Genomic DNA, 22112 nt, shown 5'->3' with positions numbered 1-22112 from the left:
TACCACAAACAGTTCAGTTTTGACTCAAATCACAAGTGAACGAATACTCACGGGAGCGACAAATGTGGATGAATCCGCCGCTGAAAGTAGTCCCCAAGAAACGCGACCTTGAGCTGAGAGCCACAGACAGGAAGTCGGAGAGTATCGGGGACCAACGCATGAGATGACAAGTAACACCGAGCTCATCCTTTTCATTTTAAAGCCCCCGACCAATGAGCGCTGAGAGGCACAAGTCACAGCAGCCGTCAGCTGGTGGAGCATCAACTGGAGCTGATGGTGTCCAGAGCCTTCAGATTTCCCCTCTGTTGCATTCTGGGTAGAAAACCTCCCGCAGAGAGCGTGAGGACCGGTCCTCACTAGACGGCCTGTGACGATGAGGCTGCAGAGGAAAGCTCTTGTTCAAAACCAAATGAATGAGATCATCATTTTTTTTTGTGAACAAAAACATTTGACTGTAAATTTCCATTTTTGTTTCCATTTACTTTATATTTTGTAGTCCCAGGCCCACAGCTCTCCATCATCACTTCATAAGCCCATTTAAGATTACATTGTGACTTCAGACATGCGTCAACCTCTATATTCGTAGACTACATCCGTTTGTTTTTCTCAGTCTAAATATGATTCTGTCAATGACAGAATCAAGCACATCTCAAATCTTAGCTTTCCACGAGTACTTAGCAGGAAGAAGAAGAGAAACAGAATGAACTAATACCATCCACAAGCCACACTGTTCCTGCCCTCTTTTTCTCTCCCTTTAATATGACCTCAAACTGCAGACTGCTGCAGGAATTGATCCTAAAACCCGTGAATGAGTCAGCATATTCTCCGTCCGGTTCCCTCGTCTCCAAGTCATGAGGTGTTTTCAAAGTCTGTGGTTAACGCAAGCTGAAGAGATTCCAACGTTGTGTTCAAGTGGCTGAATGAGGGATGAAGAATTTGGAGGCCTACTCTCCACGTTGTAAAGGAATCCTACCTCAAGATCTGGAGCTTTCGATCATTTCACATGATCTTCATCAGGAGACGGAGACGACCGTTACCATTTCATGGGAACCCAAACATTCTAAACTTCAATGACTACCGGGCGTACGCTGATGAAGATCATGCGATGTGACCGAGAGCTCCGGGAAAAAAAGCTACTAAATAGATCTAGAAGGTTTCCAAGTTCAACAATGACCTCGATTGGAAATCTTAACTCAATTTATACTCACCTGTTGCTTTTCAGTTATTCGTTCAACCATGTGACCCTGAAAAAGTTAGTAAGGGGACCTTGAGTTCAGATCTGTTTTGGTCAAAACGTTATTGTTTTCTCTGTCCATAGACGGTGACGTCAGAGCAAGTTCACCTGTTAACATAAAACATAGAATAAGAAAACTGAAAGACAAACACGCTTTGTACAAATTTAAAATGTGTCGAGTCACCTTTTCTCTCTCTTTACCGCTCAAAAAAAAATGTGTCTCGATAAATAATTTAAAATATCTAAGAAAAGAACAACAACTTAAATATCAGCTTGTGTTCTAAAGAATAAACTTGTTTTGTAGACTTTTGAATTAATGTGTGTTGAAAGACAAATACATGTATGAAAAACATTAAAAGTTATGGCAGCATGTTAAAGTTCAGCCAAACTCACTGCTCTCTGCTCTACATGTAAAAACATTGGAGGCCTCACCGTTATTTGAAACCGTAGATCTTCTGGACCGTTTTCTGTTTTCAAGTCTTTTTTTCCCGCGTTGTGGGAGTGTTTCCATGCAGCGCGTTAACCCACTAAAACTACAACCGCTTCCCTCCTTACTTTGTAGTGTTTATGTAGTCCAGTGTCATTCACCGCCTGTAGACATAAATGTCACAGTAACTTCATGTAAAAAATGTTGTTTTCTTTCAGGAGAGACCGACTGAGACTTGAGTCTGAATTGTTTACTCGTGTTTAAATGAATAAATATGATCCGTTTCTGTGTAATGGACGTTTTAGCTGACGTACAACTTATACATGTAAAATCATAATACCATTCTGACTTTGACCAAAGTAACATAAACTCCTAAAACTGACTTTAAAAAAAACAAAAAAAACAGTTAACAACCCCAACTCAAGGTAGCTTTTTCCCCCCTGAGCTTTCAACCACATCACACTGTCTTCTTCTTCTTGATGCTGCTAAAAGGCCCAGACAATGCCAGTAAGTGGACCTTGAGTTGGGATTGTTTTTGTCAGACAATTCAAGGGTTGAGAATGAACTTTCCTGCTTCTTAAAAAACAAAGATAAAAGAACGCAAATTTGGTGTTTATGTTAAAATGAGGCCTTCAAACGTCCGACATGTTCAAGTGTCCGTTGTTCTGTTCTTAGTTTTCTCCAAAGGTTGTTCTACCTTTGATCCACGACACCGACTCTGTTGCTACAAACGCCGGAGTCGAGGCTTCAAACCGGCCCAATCCTCCGCAGTTTGGTTTTAAATTCGATTTTGTGTTTTTCAAAAGACAAGACACGCGTCTGGCTGAACTGACTGAAAGAAATGTGCACCAAATGCTTTTAAAGTCCCGCAGAATATTCCGGAGACAAACTTGCCGAGACGGAATCAAAAAAAAGAAACGTTTTGGAATTGTGCTCAAGCAGAACATTTGAGCTGAAGTAGATCTTCGACGGCTCGGCGGGGCGAGTTTCAAACCTTTCAAATCCACACCTCACTTCCAGCTGAAATGGGCCTCGCTGCATGTAGGCCACACTTCCTGTGCCGACATGGAGGAAACAGGATGTGCTCGAGATAGTGAGCGTCTGTGTAGACCTGCAGGACGGAGCCGGAAGAATTCACCGTCATGGACGAAATCTGTTCAGAGAAGAAGACCACAGAGGAGAGCCTGGGAATGAATGGAAGAAGAAAACACACCAGTCCCACGTTGGAAAAGAAAAAGTACAGTAGTATTATCAGAATAAATGTACTTCAAAGTACTTGGCGCAGAGTACTTGACTGTTTGGTTCAGTGTTTCATCTGAAACAATAACTTCAGAAGTTCTTCGTATATTTTAATGTTCAAAGTAACTACTGGTCCAACAGTAATAATTACAATATTCCTCTTAATAGGACTATAAAGCGGCATGTAACGGAAATACTGAAGTACAAGTACCACAAAATTTGGAGTAAATGTACTTTCCACCGCTGCCTGAAATGTGTTGATCACTTTTATAGTAACAATACATGGAAATATTTGCTTCAAACTCAACATCAGAAACTCAAAAGTTCCAGCTTTGTATCCACAGTTAGTACTCCGCTCTGTTACTAGATTAGAAGTAGCAGAGTGCAGAAATACTCTGGTACAAGTAAAAGTCGTGCAATCAAAAGTAGCAGCATTAAAAAAAAACAACGAAATATTATATATATATATATATATATATATATATATATATATATATATATATATATATATATATATATATATAATAATGCTGAAATTCAGAATAATGTACGTCATCTGATTACAACTGTTGATGCATTTATGTGTTCGTCGCTCGTTTTTATTTAGTTTGTGAATTTTCCCACGAGATAAAAAAACCCCTCTATCTCAACATTTGATTATATTTGGTTTTATTTATCTGGATCCATGAACTAACTAGCAACTAAAATGATACTAAATATACTGAAAATAAATGTAGTCAGTACAAAGTACACTGTTTGCCTCTGACTTGTGTTGGAGTTGAAGTATAAAGTGGCAATAAAATGAAAACACTCTTGAAAAAGTGAAAGTACCTCAACGTTAAAACGCAAGCGTCGCGTGCATTCTAATTATTAAACTCACTCGCGAGACACAATACCAGCTAAGTGAAAGGGAAAATGAAGCTCCAACCCAGCGAGATAACGATGAATTAACCGTATATATAATATATAATACATATATATACACAATATGTGTTCTACAACGGGGGAGGAGTTTATTTCTCCTTTTTATTTCTTAATGTTAGTTTCCACATTTTGAAGCAGGACCCCCCCTCGTGCACTCACTGAATCCCAATCACACCGCATGTTTTCATTACGGACGGTCAGGATTGGATGAACGAATTAAAAAAAAAAAAACACACACGCGCACCATTTCAGGGAGTTTAACCATTTGTGAATCGGACTCACCGCGCGCGAGCTGGAATTAAACAAATAGTCCGATATCCCTCATGTGGCGGAAGGAGAGAAGACTAGTGTTGCTCTCACAAAGCACTCAAAATGGAGGGGGGGGGGGTCGTCTGCTGTGGAGGAAAAAAAGAAAGAAAACACGACAGTTGAATATGTCCACTTATAAAGCCCATTCATACTGCCCTGAAAAAAAGATGTTTAAAAACAAAATGTTTTTCTTCTCGTAGAATTTGTTTAAAAGTAGAAGAAAACACAGCATCCAGGAGTAGGAACAAGTGTAGAACCATGATCCTAAACGCGCAGGAGACACAGTCCACTTCCTGCTACTGCACACATCAACACATACAGGATTCAATTACATAGGAAACGAATTGGCTAAACATCTTATTTAACAACGTTTAAGTTTCCAGAAATGCTATGACTTATCTTTTTGTTCGTTCAACTTTTTTTCTTTTTTTTTTTTTTTTTTTAAAACAGTTTTTACTTTTTGTTGATGCCTAAAATGAAACGAGCCGTTACCTCGTGCTGCGGTGAGAGGATGAGGAGGAGATGCTCCAGCCTGAGCGCTCCTCGTCTCCTCCAGTCCGAGCCACGACCGCCACCAGCCGGCCGAGACGAGCCACTGCAGCCCCGTGTGGGGAAGGGAGGAGGCCGGGGCCTTCAGCTGGGATGAGGCCTGCTGAGGCGCAACAATAACTATTAATCCTGATAAAATATTAAAAAAACACAGTATAAATAAGTTTTCAAACGTTTTTTTTATTTCGACCTACTCAGCTTATTAATGTGTCATTCTTATGACAATAATTCCTATAAACTTAATTGTAACTTAATCACCCTCGGCTTTAATTTGTCCTTTTTTATTATCTACATGTTATCAAAATGAATAAGATTAAAATAAACATTAATTTTCCCTCTAAAATAACTTCCCTCTATAAATGTATTTCGGTGCAGCTCGCGTGAGGAAAAGCGTGTTCTTGTTTTGACCCCAAAAAAAAAAAAACGCTTCCGGCACAGCTGTTACTAATTAACGCACGCGGTAGGCATATCGATTATGATCCGTCACGAGTCCCGTTCCGCGTGCCGGTTTGCGGCGCTTTAGTAAAAGAAGCCGCGGGTTTTAGAAGCACAGGAGCCGGATCCGCAGAGGCCCCGAGACGAGCCCCGGCCATCGAAATGGCAAATGATTTTTAATCGATAACCGGCGTCGTCGCCGAACTAACGCCGCGTGCTCTGGCAAGCGGATATTAATTCACCGCGATCCGCGCACGAGTCTCGCGCGGGGGAACACTCCGGAACCTTCAATCGGCCCGATGAAGGGCGCGCTGTTTCGGCTCGTTCATTTCTTTAAGAGTTCAATTATGATGCGCGTTCCCGCCACGTGCACGTACTTTGATGGACTGTATTGAAATGGTATAGGACACCTGTTGACTTAATGACGACACGTAGAGGGGGCCTAATTTATAGGTGATTGACTGTGAATGTAATGTTAATACAAATCATTATATTATCAATAATTGTTTATTTATTCATTCATTTAAAGTGAAATGACTCAATGACTCAATTCATTTATTAACTTCAAATATATAAATAAAGTGTGTATCACATGAAATAACACGTGTCACGCACGAGACAAGTTCCACTATCCTAATTTTATGGACCCCAGAAGTTTGTAGTCGATTTTTGAATCACCCGGTTGTGGATCACAATCAGATCAGTCAACATTAAAATAATGTTTGATCATATTGTTCACATCAGCATATTAACGAGTCGCGTGGAGGCTTTATTCGACTTGAATGAAGTTGAATGTGTCTAACGGTCTGCGCGCTTGATTTCTCATTACGACTGCATTTGATTTGAATGAGGGAAGGTTCTTCCTGCTGACAGTTTATGGGAGAGAAGAGAGTATCGGTTTAAAATCTCACGTGACATCCCGACTGTATTAATATAGTTTAGTCAGCTGATGGGACCAAAAATAGGTTTATTAGCCACCAGACGAAACGTCACCTTTGAATCCCCACCCAGTCGAAGAATTATATATGATATAATACATAGGGCCATATATTAACACATGTTATGTTATTATACATTCTTTAACATGGTAAATGGTACAAACGGTGGCTGTCGCTGAGACTCAGAGAGAACGTAACGATTTATCGGCGGTGAAGAAGTCTGAACGCTTTTATTGTTCATATTACATTTTATGTTGTAATTCTTGTATGAGATAGTTTGAGAGGTTTGTTTTATTTTGCCTTTTTCACCAGGACGTCGTCGCAAATAAGAACTGGTTCTCAAGTGACCTATCTAGTTAAATAAAGCGAATATAAAATAACTAAATGAATACGGTTGTGAATCTCTTATTTATGGAGAGAATAAACGGACCAGACTTCACGATGTCGCCCTCTGGTGGCTGTTTTCAAACACTGCCACGGTTAAAACGGTCAAATAAGGTTCGTCTCGGTTTTCACTCAAGGGTCCACTTACTTGCTTGTTCCGGAGCTTTCTCCCAGCCTTCCATGTCACACAGTCTTCATCACCAGATGCGGTTTGCTCAGCTGGTCTAAACTTTCTGTTATTCTGAGCACTTTCAGGACACGAGCGAACAAGTTGAGCTCAAAATAAATCACGTCTCCATGTAAGAATATCCCTTTAGTTCTCAGAAACAAACATAAATAAACAATCACGAAGAGGATTTAATTAAAAAGCAGCCATGTCATCGTCTGTAAGAAAAGCAGCGCTGGTGGTGATAATAATAAAACATTTTATTTGTATAGCACTTTTCTAAATACTCAAAGACACTTTACAAGGAAAGAGAGAGAGAGAAAGATAGAGAGAGAGAGAGAGAGAGAGAAAGCAACGATGGAAACATGTCATGAATAAAAATAGAAACGACTTTAAAAAGAGAAAATACAATGTCAGTAGAATTGTGGGTATTTCGAACGAACACCGTGTTAGCGAGAGAAACGTAACAGAACTACATATCGGAACCATGATTAAAACTGTTAGTCAAAAAAATGACCGTTTACCAAAAATAACAAAAAAACAAATATCGACTTCCGTCTTACTCGGCCGTTAACTGTGATTGGCTGTTTAGTGAAACAACCCACCCTGAGGGCTTGGGCGGTAACTAAATCCATCCTGGGGGCGTGACACGCTTGTGACGTTTTTCTAGAGGGGAAGAGACACTGGAGGGGGGGGGGGTCCAGAGCTGCAGGCATACTGCATTTTGGCCACTGTAGCTTCCAGGTGCAGCCATGAGAGGGGGGGGTGTCTATGTAAAGCAATGTTACATCTTAACATCCGACACAGCTCTAGGGAGGGGGGGGTGGGGGGGTGTCAGACAGTAATAATTATACAGCACTTGTCTTAAAGTGCTTTAAAGTGAGAGGAACAAACGTGTCGACAGTCAGATTGTAAAAAACCAAAGGAGGGGGGGGGGCAGTTGACAGATCGTCAGAACTACAACAACAACTAGCCACCAGTCGGACGAAAGTTTAGAACCAAGAAACAAACCAGTGAGCTTTCAGTTGTGTGTTAAAGGGAAGGGAACCGAGCCAGACCCCCAGTCAGTGGTCAACGTAGAGGTCTTTCTCCTGAAACACCGGGGAGCCCAACCGTTGAACCGTTGAACAGGACAATATATACAGTCTTCATTCTGGAGCACGTTGAAGGGGGTACGCTTAAAAAAAACAACAGAGGAACCCCCCCCCCTTCTAGGAGCTTCATTTGACTTAATCGTTGGGTTTTATGTTCAGAAAAACATATCGGACCGAAGGGAGAATTTCGTCACATTTACTTGGCGCCCTGGAATCCCTTGGGTTCAGGGTTTGGAACACGCTCTGGATAGAAAATAGCTTTTTGTTTCATTGAACACATGGGGGGAACAAAAAGGGGAAGGGGGGGGGGGGAGACACTATTCATAATGGGAAGGATAGATATAACTAGAGTGGGAGAGGAGGACGGGGAGATAAATTCTTAAGTGTGGGGACAGACATTTTAACTTATATCCAGTACATGGCATAGATCATACATGAGGGTCAAGGCAACACATTTTTTTTTTTCTTTTTCTTTTTAAACCTAACTACTCAGTTATTCAATCTCAACTAGCTCTCAACGGTGCCCCGCCCCCTCCCCCCATCCCAAACACAACGTTCCAAAAGGAGGGGCGAGGCGGTGGAGGGGCGTCCAAAGTCCTCCCTCCTCGATGCTGGGTCCGAAAGGGGTGTGGGGAGGGGGGGGTGAGGAGGGTGTGTGGTGCTGGACGCGACGTGAGGGGGGGGGGCTGGTTCCTGGTGTGGGGGGGGGGGTCTCATTGATTGTAGAGGGAGCGCTGCTCCCAGGGCATGGCCTGGATGGTGCGTGGCACGGGGGAAGGCTTGAGCGTGGGCGCTCCATTCGGATGGAGGGAGTGGCCGATGGGGTTGATGGTGGTGAGGGGCCGCTGGGGGGCCAGAGAGAAAGTGTCCTGGTGCTTCGGCTGCAGGGGGAGGTGGGGGGAGAACGGGTAGAGAGCCAGAGGGGGAGAACCGGTGTGAGACAGTCGAGAAAAAGGTGGAGTTGGATAGAAAGAAGGGGGTGGAGGGTAAAGAGAGGGCACAAGAGTAAAATATCAATGTCAGCAGAGCAGAGGGACTTCTCAGATTCATAACAACGATCAAGACACAAGGGTGGAGCTCAGATAGACGAGGAAGAGGATGGTGTTGTACTGAGACAGATGGATGTGGAGACAGACAACACGGAGAAGGTGTAGCGTGGAGACAGACAACACGGAGAAGGTGTAGCGTGGAGACAGACAACACGGAGAAGGTGTAGCGTGGAGACAGACAACACGGAGAAGGTGTAGCGTGGAGACAGACAACACGGAGAAGGTGTAGCGTGGAGACAGACAACACGGAGAAGGTGTAGCGTGGAGACAGACAACACGGAGAAGGTGTAGCGTGGAGACAGACAACACGGAGAAGGTGTAGCGTGGAGACAGACAACACGGAGAAGGTGTAGCGTGGAGACAGACAACATGGAGAAGGTGTAGCGTGGAGACAGACAACATGGAGAAGGTGTAGCGTGGAGACAGACAACATGGAGAAGGTGTAGCGTAGAGATGGAGACGGACAACATGAAGGTGTAGCGTAGAGACAGACAACATAGAGAAGGTGTAGCGTAGAGATGGAGATGGACAACATGAAGGTGTAGCGTAGAGACAACATGGAGAAGGTGTAGCGTAGAGACAGACAACATGGAGAAGGTGTAGCGTGGAGACAGACAACATGGAGAAGGTGTAGCGTGGAGACAGACAACATGGAGAAGGTGTAGCGTGGAGACAGACAACATGGAGAAGGTGTAGCGTGGAGACAGACAACATAGAGAAGGTGTAGCGTGAAGACAGACAACATGGAGAAGGTGTAGCGTAGAGACAGACAACATAGAGAAGGTGTAGCGTGGAGACAGACAACACGGAGAAGGTGTAGCGTGGAGACAGACAACATAGAGAAGGTGTAGCGTGGAGACAGACAACACGGAGAAGGTGTAGCGTGGAGACAGACAACACGGAGAAGGTGTAGCGTAGAGATGGAGACGGACAACATGAAGGTGTAGCGTAGAGACAGACAACATAGAGAAGGTGTAGCGTAGAGATGGAGATGGACAACATGAAGGTGTAGCGTAGAGATGGAGATGGACAACATGAAGGTGTAGCGTAGAGACAACATGGAGAAGGTGTAGCGTAGAGACAACATGGAGAAGGTGTAGCGTAGAGACACAACACGGAGGTGTAGCGTAGAGACACAACATAGAGAAGGTGTAGTGTAGAGATGGAGACAGACAACATGGAGAAGGTGTAGCGTAGAGACACAACATAGAGAAGGTGTAGCGTAGAGATGGAGACAGACAACATAGAGAAGGTGTAGCGTAGAGACACAACATAGAGAAGGTGTAGCGTAGAGATGGAGACTGACAACATGAAGGTGTAGCGTAGAGACACAACATAGAGAAGGTGTAGCGTAGAGATGGAGACTGACAACATGAAGGTGTAGCGTGGAGACAGACAACATAGAGAAGGTGTAGCATAGAGATGGAGACAGACAACATGGAGAAGGTGTAGCGTGGAGATGGAGACAGACAACATGGAGAAGGTGTAGCGTGGAGATGGAGACAGAAGATGGAGAGCTGAGCTGCACACGTCTGAGCAACATTTCTTTTAGGATTCAAATCTTTCTTGAGGACTTCACAGGATGTCTGCAGGTCTGCTTGTGTCATTCAAATGAATCAAGATACAATAACTGTTAAATGATATAAGTATATGTATATATAAGTATATATATTCAGTTATTGAGCTTTGTTTTAAAGTGTCATGTTAACCTATAGCATCGTTACAGAGAAGTCAACATGAACTCATTAGCATATATTCTAGCTGGGGTTGTATATTCTAACATTAAACAGATCCAGATTGGGACTTTGGATCAGATTGTTGACGTGACCCACTAGAACCCTAAAGACCTGGTCCATTCACCAGCATATGAAACCTGTTTTGGACCTGCAGACTCCCAACATGAAGATTTGAGATAATTCAATAGTTACATTCACCTTGTTGTTTGTATATGATAAAATCTGACTTGTGCAGCCTCAGCTTCAACATCAACATGTGCGACACCGAGTCCAGTGAGCGATCAGCGTCAAAGAGTCAAAAAGGCGGGAACTAAGTTAGCAGCACAGCCCCCAAGTTAGTAGCTTCCTGCCGCCGAGTTCAGAGCCCGAGCTGAAGAAAGACTGAAGCGGGTTTCAGTCTGTTGCTTTTGACACACTGGGCTCATGAATCTAGCAACTCACTTACCCGAAAGCCGTGGTGTTGTTGTTTTACCACTAGAACGTTGGTCAACTTCTTTCCTTTTTTTTTTTTTAAATGTCCCTTTATAAATAAACTATGCTTGAGCTCCCTCCCTCCCTCCCTGAGGCGTTCCAGAGGGAACGGCAGCTGAAGCGCGAGCGTTTGGACTATCCTGGAAACGGGTTTGGCCGGTAGAACGCAACCAGGTGATCAAACGTAAACAACGGAGGAAGAAATGATTCAATGCAGACATGGAGCTGCTGAATGAGGAGGAGAGGGAAACGAACCATCGCTAATATCAATGTCCGTTCCAACCGCGTCTACCGACATATAAACAGGAAGTCAGTTGGTGAAGTAGTAAAGCCCGCCTCTTCCTTGATTTGATCGGCTGCCTCATGGGCGTCCACAAACTGCCTGAAAAACGGTAAATACTTTATTCAACGTGTGACATTGACTTTGAGACGAGAGAACGGGAAGTGCAAAGATGCCGACTCATTTCTGGGGTTTAGGACTTGTTAAAGAACGCATTGTAGCTAAATTAAGACTGGCCTGAGACCAGTCTAACATATCTATACAATATTCGGTTGCCGGGCTCAAGTGAGATATCGTTTTAGTATCACAGACGAAAAAAATAAATACAAAAAAGGGTTTACACGAGCAAATCCAAGCAACTGATAGATTTTTCTACGATCGATTTTTCATCGATTAAAATCTAATATTAATGTTGAAATATAAACGGTAAACCCCGCTCCAACGGGGACAACTTGGCGCAGGGAGGACGCGCCGACGGGACATTTGACTCGTCTCTACAATGTCTTTCAGTGAGTAGAAACCCGTTTAAAATATGTTTGAAAAGAAAAGCAACAGACTAAAAGCCAACTTTAAGGAGACGGCTAAGACGGCGTCCACCGGGCGTCTCCGCCGCAAACAGCTGGCCGTCCTGTCCTAAGAGGAGGGAGGACGTGAGCCGAGAGCAGAGGCTCCCGGAGGACACGTGAAGCGCTGAAATTAGTATTAGTCCCTCTCTCCCGGTGTTAGTAGCCAGACAGGGAGGAGGCAGCTAGGCAGCGGACGGCGGGGGGGGGGGGGGGGGGTGCGGCGGCGGCTCTCTCCTACCATGGGGTTGGCGCTCAGCCTAGTGTATCCCGAGCTCAGCTCCTTTACCTCAGGCACCAGGGGCTGGAGCAGGGAGTAGGAGGAGGACGGGGTGGCACTGGAGGAGGAGATGTGTTTGTTGGAGGACGAGCTCCTCATGCTCTGCTGGCTGCTCTGGGAGGACACCGAGCTGGGACGGCCCTGTCGGGAGACAAAAGACGGAGACAGAGAGAGACAGAGAGACAGAGAGAGAGAGAGAGAGAGAGAGAGAGAGAGAGAGAGAGAGAGAGAGAGAGAGAGAGAGAGAGAGAGAGAGAGAGAGAGAGAGAGAGCTCTCAGCGCATTGCCGGCAAACGCTCCTGTCAAAACCCTTAACGGTGGCGCCCCGAAGCTTGAACCCGGGGTCGTCTCCGCCCTACCTGGTGGGGGTCAGGCACAGACTGGCTGGACACGCCGCCCGGCCCTCCCTGGGACATGGGGGAGACGCAGTGGGAGGGCAGAGGTTCCTGCTGGCCGTGTCCTCCGTGCGGCGGTTGCATCATGGAGTTGGCGCTGTTCTGCTGCTGCTGACGGCGAGAGTTGGCGGCGTAACGACGACTGCCGGACTGGATGGGAGGAGGAAGAGACATTCTGTAAATCATTTTGAGTCTTCGCGCGCAGAACTGGTGACGCATGCATGCCGGCAACGCACGGAGAAGGTGACGAGCGGAGGAGACGGACAAATGTGATGAACTCTTTTGTCAGTTCAGCGGAAATGTCTCGAGTCTACGCATGTAAATTGTGTCTCAGGGACTCGGTACCCTTCACTGCCTCTTAGTAAAACTAGTCATATGAGGGATGGGGTGGTACGGTAGTACGCACATGCACACACACACGCACACACACACACACACACACACACACACACACACACACACACACACACACACACACACACACACACACACACACACACACACACACACACACACACACACACACACACACACACATCAATTCTACCCAGACTGCAAATTTAGAACTATACAGACTGTCAACTCCAACATTTAAAGGGACAGTTGGGGTGTTTTGAAGTGGGTTGTACTGGGTGCTGATCCACAGTCAGTATTATCTACAGCAGATAAGAGAAGCAGAGTACCAGCACAGGAGCAAAGCAATGTACTGCTGGTGACGAGGTCAGCGGCAAAACAAAACAAAAGAAAAATCAATTGCATGCTATATTTTGAATGTTGTTGCCGGTTTGCGTTGCCGGCGGACAGCTGTACAGTCTCTTGCTTGCGGCGGGGAACTGAAGCGGTTATCTACGCTCACGCAAAAGACTCCATTGGTTATTTCAAGGTAAACAAAGTCACACTGTTAAGACAAACAAACTAACCGATCGAGGCAGCGGTCGACCAGCAACTCCTGTGTCCTGCAAGATAAAAGGACAGTTTTTGTCAATGGAGTCTGGCGGCTTTGTAGAGAGCACAGGTGACGGCTTCAGCTCCCCGTCGGAAACTGCTGTCTGTGAGGGCAAGGTGAAGAGGTGAGAATATTCTGAATACACACTTCATCAGACTCATTTTTAGGCGTCTTAAATTTGTTTTGCTGCTTTTCTCCCCCCCCCCCCTCATGCTGAGACTCCTGTCCGTTTCTCCAAACTGGGGGCGTGGCTATCGCCACCTACTGTTGGTAATACACTGCCTATTGATAAAGACGTCATACAATCCCACTTCAAAAACATAAACATAACTGACCGTCACGTCTAAAACACTACTGTACCAGTTGACCCTTACTCACAGCTGACTCTGCCTCACACACACACAGACACACACAGACACACACACACACACACACACACACACACACACACACCAACAAACACACACATGCTCACTCACGCTCACACCAACCTGGTTTTTGGCCGCGGCGCTGCACCGGTGCTGGGCCAGGTCCAGCATGGTTCGGTAGCTCTTAAAGCAGGACGGGCAGTTGAACCGGTTCTTATTGACCAACCCCCGCCCCCCACACCACACACACACACACACACACACACACACACACACACACACACACACACACACAGATTGGTTTGGATTACTATACTTGTGAGGAATTGTGTTGCTTCCCCGACCTCTAAAGCCTGACTCTTTCCCTAAACTAACCCTAACCCTGAATCCACCGCAGGAGGGCTGGAAAAAAAAGGGTGAGCTGGAGAGAGGACAGAGGGTCAGGAGGAATGTGCTGCACACACACACACACACACACACACACACACACTTCATCCTTCATGTTATTTAACTTATAGGATACATGTACAGAGTCCAGAAAAAATGATAATCGTTGAGGTCAACTTGTGCTTAACATTGAGCTATTTTTGAGCCAAACTCACTTGTCTGAAAGTGAAAATGTAGACCTATTAAAAATAAATGGATAAAATAACAGAAAATCAGGGATTGAGACAAATAATATATACATATACATATATATATATATATATATATATATATATATATATATATATATATATATATATATATATATAATAAATATTGCGCGTTAACGCAGTTTTTTATTATTATTCATTTGAAAGTCCGTTGCAGTCTCCTGATATCTGGAGCACACAACACGTACTACAGTAAGCAGTCCAATCTGGGGACGATTTTCAATTCAATTATAGTGGCTTAAATTATTCATAGAATATTATTTCAACACACACATTGCTTTTTTTTTATGTTGATTTCATAAAATATATATAATATACAATAAATATTTTAACTGTTACTGTGTAAAGGGAATACTGCTGTTATTGCATCTTTGTTCATATAGCAGTACTTTTAAAATACATGTGCGCAATACACTACTTTTGAATTCATTGTTGAATATTGCGCATAACAATGGGATTAATCGCAAAAATAATCATGCGATTATAAATTGTAATCATTGCCCAGCACTAATATATATATATATATATATATATATATATATATATCCAGAGCCAGTGAACAACGGTTCTTGTGTTAAAAATGTCATAATAATTAAACACGCAATAAAATAATTTTCGGCGTTAATTATTTAATGCGCTAACGTGATAAAAAAAATACAGTGATATACCGTGAAACCGGTATAATCTCACAAAATACCGTGATACACATTTTTGGTCATACCGCCCAGCCCTAATATATATTTTTTAGAACTTAAGGTGATCATAATGCCAAGCCACTAGCAGTTAGCTTCGTTATGAGCAGGACTGTGATCATGTGAGCAGCGTGTTTTTTTTTACGGCCATCCTGTACCTGGATTCACCCTCTGTCTGAAAGCCCTCGGTTTTAGCGCCTGTCTCTTTAAGAAGTGTGAAAAGAACTTAAGAATCGTTAACCAACGTACCTGGTTCGTGTATTTTCATATTAAATTAATCATTTCCTAAATTTGTTGAGATTGAGCCACTTTTACGTTTACGTAGCAAAACATCCTAAATGCATACATGTCATGCAAGTATCAAACATGTAAGCTATCACAGAATTGTTATACTAACAATACCAAGCAGTCCAAGCATCATCATCATCATCATCATCATCACCACCACCACCGGCGTCTCACGGTGAACCCACCTGGTTGGTCGAGGCGGCGGTGCAGCGGTGCTGGGCCAGCTCCAGCATGGTCCTGTAGCTCTTGCAGCACGAGGGACAGTCGAAGCGGTTGGGCCCGTCGTCGTGGATCCTCTGGTGGTTGCGGAGGTACCGGGCCAGGCGGAAGGCCTTCCCGCACAGGTCGCACATGTAGCGCTTCTGCCCGTGGATTCGCATGTGGTTGCGAAGGGACATGTAGTTGGTGTAGGGCTTGCTGCAAAAGTCGCACCTACGCGTTTTTTTGGAGACAAAATGGTTAAGAGACGAGACGGTTAGGAGCTCTTATTCGACAACATTTGAGCGTCTCGATTGCCTGGGATGCAAGGGAACCGTGAAGCGGTCTGGGGGTCCCTACCTGAAGTCTCCGGTCTTGTGGGTGAGCTTGTGGTTGAGCAGGGAGCTGGCGTGCTTGTAGGCGCAGGTGCACAGGTCGCAGACGTACGGCCTCTCGTCCGAGTCCATGTCGTCCGGCGTCGTGCCGGCCGCCAGAGGCGGAGGCGGCGCTCGGGACTCCAGGGAGAGGCTGGAGCTGGAGAGGGACGCCGAGGAGAGACTGGAGCTGGAGAGGGCCGCCGCGGACGTGGGGAGCTGGTCGCACCAGCTGATGGTCGAACTCGGCTGTCGCAGAGAGAGAGAGAGAGAGAGAGAGAGAGAGAGAGAGAGAGAGAGAGAGAGAGAGAGAGAGAGAGAGAGAGAGACAAACTTTTAATGGCCGATTATTTCATGGCGATATCTTGTAGGAAAGCAACGAAACATTTGAAACAAATTTCAACCGCAACATAAAATGTGGCTTTACACCGGTCAGACACGGGATACATGTCAGGAAACGTGAAGAGAGGCAGCTCAGCACCACGGACAGCAACTCTGCCCGTGTTAGAGAGCTGCATGGGCCGAAAACCGAAAACCAAAACAGACAGTAGCACCGGACTGCATTACGGTTACATGCGTTTCTAATTGTCATCCGTTCGAGAGCGGCGGGGATGAGTCCTAAAAACCTGGCAATTGGGGAGTTTTTGTCAATAGATTTTGGTTTCGGTGCATGAAATAAGGTTTTGAGAGATTATCGCGAGAAAAACTAGTCGTGTGTTGACGTGAAGTCATGTGACCGTAGTGTAGTTCCTTTATAGACACAACTTTGACTTCTGCCGATTGCCTCTCGCGCTTTAAAAATCACTAAAGAGGTGCGGAGAAGATTATCTTTCTGAACAAAACAAGAGAAAAATCCAAAAATAATAATAATAATAATAATCAGAAACAGAAAAATCTCATTGGCTTGTTGATGGGGGGGAAGTCACCTCCGGGGTCGGCCGACTAAACACTCCATTAGAAACGCCTCTCAATGTGATGCAGTCCAGTTCAACACCAACCTCGACGTCAAACATGAAGCTGCATTAACACCTCTAGAGCAGCGTCAATCAAAACTGGACATTATGTTGAAGGCAGAATATGTGGCAGAGCTGTTGGATTACATTGACTGAGCTTTTTACAGGTGTAGCTAATAAAGTGTGTGTCCCATAGGACCACACACACACACACACACACACACACACACACACACACACACACACACACACACACACACAGTGATCGTGGATGATGTTAAATCATCATTTTGACGCTGATGCGTTTGAATACACGCAGTTTAAGAGAAACACGAGGAATGCGAGGTGAGTGACACCCGGGAGGTGCAGCCAGCTCCCCTGAACGATAACAAGAGCTCCGGGACTGAACTAAGCAGTGGGACATTCAACAGAAAATGTTTAACATATAAATGAATGTGTGGGGGCCTGTGTACGCCGGTGCAGATAATCTTTCGGCTGTGGGCTACCATGAATGAACCGCACAGTCTGGCACCACAAAGAGGTCTTTCAAAGTCCTCCGCGGGGCGTCTTCCGCTCCCGTTTCCTGTGGGGCAGCCCCGGTCGTGTTTACTTTGCGCTGTTCGCTAACAATATTGCGGGGCCTCATGCACACACACGCACACAGCTGCTCAAATAAACCCTTCTGCGGTTCGCAAATGTCGGAGCGTAGTTTCTATACAAGGTGCAACCGAAAAAAAAAAAGAAAAAAAAAAAAAAAAGATAGCATTATTTTTCAGCCCGGGCTCCGGTGTTTGCTAGCCGCGCTGTGTTTGACTGAGGCAGACAGTGTTGTCTGATGTTAGCATTAGCTCGGTGATGCTCGGCTACAATAACATGCTCCCCCCCCCCGCTATAACCCTCCGGCGTCTCTTTACAACACAGCAGCGACACAGTGCGGGGCAAACACGTCCAATTTCACCAAACCATTCGTGGGAGGTGTGGAATATACAGTGTGCAGGAGCTAATAATTACTAGCCACTTAGCTCCGCGGCTAGGAGTCAAAACTAGGCCGTGAGCCACTCAGCATGACGATTGGTGCGTTAGCAAATAGCTAACGAAGCGGCTCTGTGACACAGCTTGCAGCTTCGCATCTCTCAGTGATGCTAAACCGGATTCCAGACGCTCGGTAAACAACCCCGTGTGCAAGAGAGGCACTGCATGGCGCTCCGTTGGTTAAATATTGCTCCATTAGCCGTTTGATAACGCTATTTGTTGGTCGGGGTCGCTAGCTAACGGTGATGGCAGCTGGCTTTCTTACTCCGGAGTCGTTGGGATCCTTTTTCCAGAACAATTGAGAGCAGTGGCCGAAAGACTCTGTCGATGTCACGTAATTCACTCCGTTTCTGTCCTGAAAGTCTCCATGTGTGCTGCCGGTATTAGTCCTGGCGTACATCGTCGGTTTTCGGATTATTCGACTTTTTCTGGCTGAAAAGAAATAGGGCCGCTTTGTCGGGATCTTCTTCCGAAAAGAAAAATATTTCTTCTGTGAAATGAGCGTTTTGGCGGCGGACATATCGAAGCACGCGGAGCATTACTGCCGCCTACTGGTCTGGAGTGTAACAACACACACTGGAGTGAACGCGCAGGCTGTCCGAGGAGGTGTTTCAGAAATATGTACGAGATATTACTTCACTTTATGCTGTACTTTGTGTATTTGCTTCAATTTAGAGAGAATTTCGAAAATTCGCACTTTCACATTTATCTGACAGCTATTAACTTTAGAAATCCAGATTGTACATACATGAGCTAATACAATAGTATGCATTCAAACCACCCATCATAAATATGACAAATGACGAGATATATATATATATATATATATATATATATATATATATATATATATATATATATATATATATATATATATATATATATATAATAAAAAGAAGTACATCCTTTATTTTATTTTCATTGCAAGGATTTGACTTGTAATGAAGTATTTTTAGTGTGATATTTTGGTCAAGCATAGACTCTTATCATTTCATTGAGTAAATCATATTTACTTGTTTTAGCAATCAGTGTGTCCTTCATATTTTTGTTAAATTTAGGAAAAATGTAACAAAAAAACAAACATTTTCTGAATTAAAGTCTTATTTCTGCGTCTTGCTTTGTTCACCTATAGACGGTGAAATCATTTGATTTCTCAGGTGTCGATGAATATCTTACACGTTCTATTAAAGACTAAATGATTTCCGTTTGTCTTTCTCTTCTACCATTTACTCTCGCTCATCGTCTCAGCAGCAGGTTCAGTCCTGTGGTCCACATGTTATATTAATGACAGTACCCAAGTCACTGTGGTTAACTGTAATGAGACAATGGTTTATTCACTAAAATAAAAGCTTACAAAGGCTTTGTAATGCCCTGGCTTGTTTTCACATAACCTGTAAAAATAGGATGCGATAGGACACGAAACATGTTGATACTTTATTTTGCATAGTTATTTTTATTTATAGATATTCTCTCTTTTAGGTGAGTTTTTTTTTAAATAAGCGCATAGCTGTTCTACCTCACCTGCACATGTATTTTTTATCTCCACACACTTTTCCTCTGTGTGATCGTTCCTTTAATACAAATGTGTAAATAAAACTAGACAGGTGGACCTCATAAAGTCAGCGTTCAACAGTCACAAACAACCAGGGCCGACTTCGTCATGCCAAAGCCAATGGATTTTATTTACACATCTAGTTTCTACAACATGGTCGCCCATAATCCCATGTGCGATACACACATGTGAAAGAAGTCAAAGTGAACACACGTGAGACGTGACAGACTAGGATCTATCTTCTTCTTTTTTTTCATCATGTTCAATATTATTCCAGTTAAATACTTTGGCTGTGACACTTTTAAGTGTGCTATATATATATATGACTGACTTCATGTTATAATCTACAAACACATACTTTTTCTTATTTTGTGTCAAAACTCTCTAAGAGACTTCTTAAGCGAAATGACTTGCACGTAAATAGTAACTAGATTCTGTACAACATTTACAATGTGTGAAACCGCAAACAGTGTCTGAAAGTAAAAATGTCAACGTGAAAACCATAAGCTGGACCACTTACATCATGTTCAGACCTCGTATGCAAACGCACAAAAACCCGTGAAAGAACAAGCAAATAAAGTGTGTAAAAAAAACAAACAAAAAAAATCCCAAGTGAACATGTTGTGCAACGGAGCAAAACTAAACCGAGAGCTCATGACAGTTCGGCTAGCTCATCCAGGTCACACCGTGGGTGTGAGAAGCACGTGTGAACGAATACTTAAGTTCTACATTTAGGTGACATTATTTAGAGTGAGACTAATTTACAGCATAGGTAGAATAAAGTGGTTTTCCTAATTCACCAAGACACTGAAGGCAGCGCAGAGATCAAGTGAGATCCCCCGTTTTAAACCAGTAGGTTGCTTCTGGTAAGTGCTTTTTCTTCTTCTTCTATAGAACACCGCAAAGTACACAGTATTAGGACAGTATTTTCCGATACCGCTTTGGAATTGCAATTTCTACAAGAGATTTTTTTCCCCTTCGACCATGAAAACAGTAAATTGTTCAGATTTGGCACATAGTGTTGGCTCGGAGCACCTTTAAATACCGTTATCACCACCGGTCTTCAGAAACGGCGCGGACTTGTCCCTCAAAAGGCTCAACGACGGTTCCTGACAGCTCAACATGGATCTGATGTAGAATGCAGCGTAAATATGAATCATGTGGACATTCAGTGTTGAGACGGCCGATTTAAAGGGTGAGAAGTCGCTTCACTTCAAAGGGCACATGTCAGTGTTTACGCATGTTGTGGCCATTTACTACATATACACAAATACTTATTATTTTTGACCATTTTACACATCTTTTATTTCACAATATATATATATATTTTTTTTTAAAGAAGTAGTTCAACATAAGCAAAACAGAACTCCCTCTAAAACTACAATTTATCGTTTTACATTTCGGTTTTTGTACGGATTAAGCAAACTACACACATCCTGTAAATTATATAGGGGTGTATTTCTGAACTTTCAGGCTTTATGCTAAGCTAAGCTAACTCCAGTCCTGACTCCAGCTTTGCACTGAACACACGGGCATGAGGCGCGTCTCACTCTCGGGAAGCGAATAAGCGCCACTCCCCCACATTTTGAACAAGATTTCTATTCGTTCCCATACAGTATGAAAGTCAACTTGCATTTATAATGAGGTAAGACGCCTTCCAAACATGAAAACACTGGTATGGCCCTTTAAATCGCTAATAGTTTTATGTCCAGCGCTCCTTAGATCTAGCATCGGTTCCAGTGGTTTTCAGCACGGTCATGATCAGTAACTAATGCTGCTGTCTCTACAACAAACAAAGTGAACACCAAAATATGCTTTTGTGTATTACCAAATATTTTAAAGTCTCCACATTTCAGTAGTTTCAAATATATAACTATAAAACGTTGGCGGACAGACTATACATGGCACAGCAGATCTACATGAGTGACAGACTGCATCATAAACAAGCGTTCTGTTCTAGTGGATATGAAGACCGCCGGCTGTGGTGGTGTAGAGATATATATATATATATATATACACACGTTTGTGTGTGGTCAGTCGTAAGTCGTGACAACATTTAGGACATTCAGAATTTGGGCTTCAGTTTAAAGTTATAATCCCTTAACCCTGTTTTTAATACTATTCATGGTCGGCATTTTTCAGCAATAGCCATTTCATTTATTTACATTCAGCATTTATCTCTCTGTCTCGCGGTTTTTATTGTTGGTGGCGGGGTCCGCCATTCCCTCGCTGGATTCAAAGTGCCTTCACACAGGCGAGTGATTGACGAGGAAATACACAGCTATCTGCTAACGCTAATCGACGGGTCCCACTGCCGCTGGACCGCTTTTACTGTGAAGGAGTCAGGAAGCGCAGGTCGTCTCTAACCCCGTCCACAAAACAAGACATGGGAGTGTGCAGCATGTACTCGGATGGCAGTTGCACATGCTACCATTATTGACTGACTTGTTTATCGAATCGACATGAGTTTGTTTAGCTAAAAGCACAAAAGGATTATAACTTTAAAAAGGTACAAGCTAATATATCAGTTAACGGTCCCCACAACTACAGAAACACAAGCGTGTGTGTGTGTGTGTGTGT

The 22112-nt window shown here is 43.8% G+C and overlaps 2 protein-coding genes and 1 long non-coding RNA gene across 6 annotated transcripts in view; all 3 read right to left on the bottom strand.

The window, feature by feature from the left end:
• Positions 1-4213, bottom strand: LOC137888212 (uncharacterized). Its single transcript, XR_011105118.1, has 5 exons — positions 4107-4213; positions 2656-2814; positions 1667-1825; positions 1209-1342; positions 1-379 (listed from the first exon to the last, which is right to left on the bottom strand). It is a non-coding gene; the product is annotated as an uncharacterized lncRNA (long non-coding RNA).
• A 2631-nt stretch (positions 4214-6844) lies between these two features.
• On the bottom strand, positions 6845-18567 carry LOC137888191 (zinc finger protein 646-like). Of its 4 annotated transcripts, none has more exons than XM_068731523.1 (7): positions 18246-18567; positions 15982-16244; positions 15609-15855; positions 13911-14000; positions 12438-12623; positions 12088-12219; positions 6845-8580 (listed from the first exon to the last, which is right to left on the bottom strand). In XM_068731523.1, the coding sequence occupies exons 1-7, from the start codon at positions 18498-18500 to the stop codon at positions 8413-8415; spliced, it is 1341 nt and encodes a 446-aa protein (XP_068587624.1). In that variant the 5' UTR covers positions 18501-18567; the 3' UTR covers positions 6845-8412. The 4 variants fall into 4 exon arrangements, with proteins under 4 accessions (XP_068587624.1, XP_068587622.1, XP_068587625.1 ...); XM_068731521.1 differs by having other exon boundaries at positions 12040-12219; positions 18246-18561; XM_068731524.1 differs by lacking the exon at positions 13911-14000 and adding an exon at positions 13394-13429 and having other exon boundaries at positions 12040-12219; positions 18246-18559.
• A 689-nt stretch (positions 18568-19256) lies between these two features.
• rab11fip4a (RAB11 family interacting protein 4 (class II) a) overlaps positions 19257-22112 on the bottom strand; it is a 17351-nt gene continuing 14495 nt past the window's right edge. The window contains exon 15 of the mRNA XM_068731544.1: positions 19257-22112. This exon is cut by the window's right edge and continues 138 nt beyond it. The gene's annotated coding sequence lies outside the window, so the exon portion shown is untranslated.

Source organism: Cebidichthys violaceus, unplaced genomic scaffold, assembly GCF_023349555.1.
Source record: "Cebidichthys violaceus isolate CVI_PGR_0920_01 unplaced genomic scaffold, fCebVio1.0.p SCAF_52, whole genome shotgun sequence".
NCBI classification, from domain to species: Eukaryota; Metazoa; Chordata; class Actinopteri; order Perciformes; family Stichaeidae; genus Cebidichthys; species Cebidichthys violaceus.
This window is presented reverse-complemented; position numbering and strand designations above follow the sequence as displayed.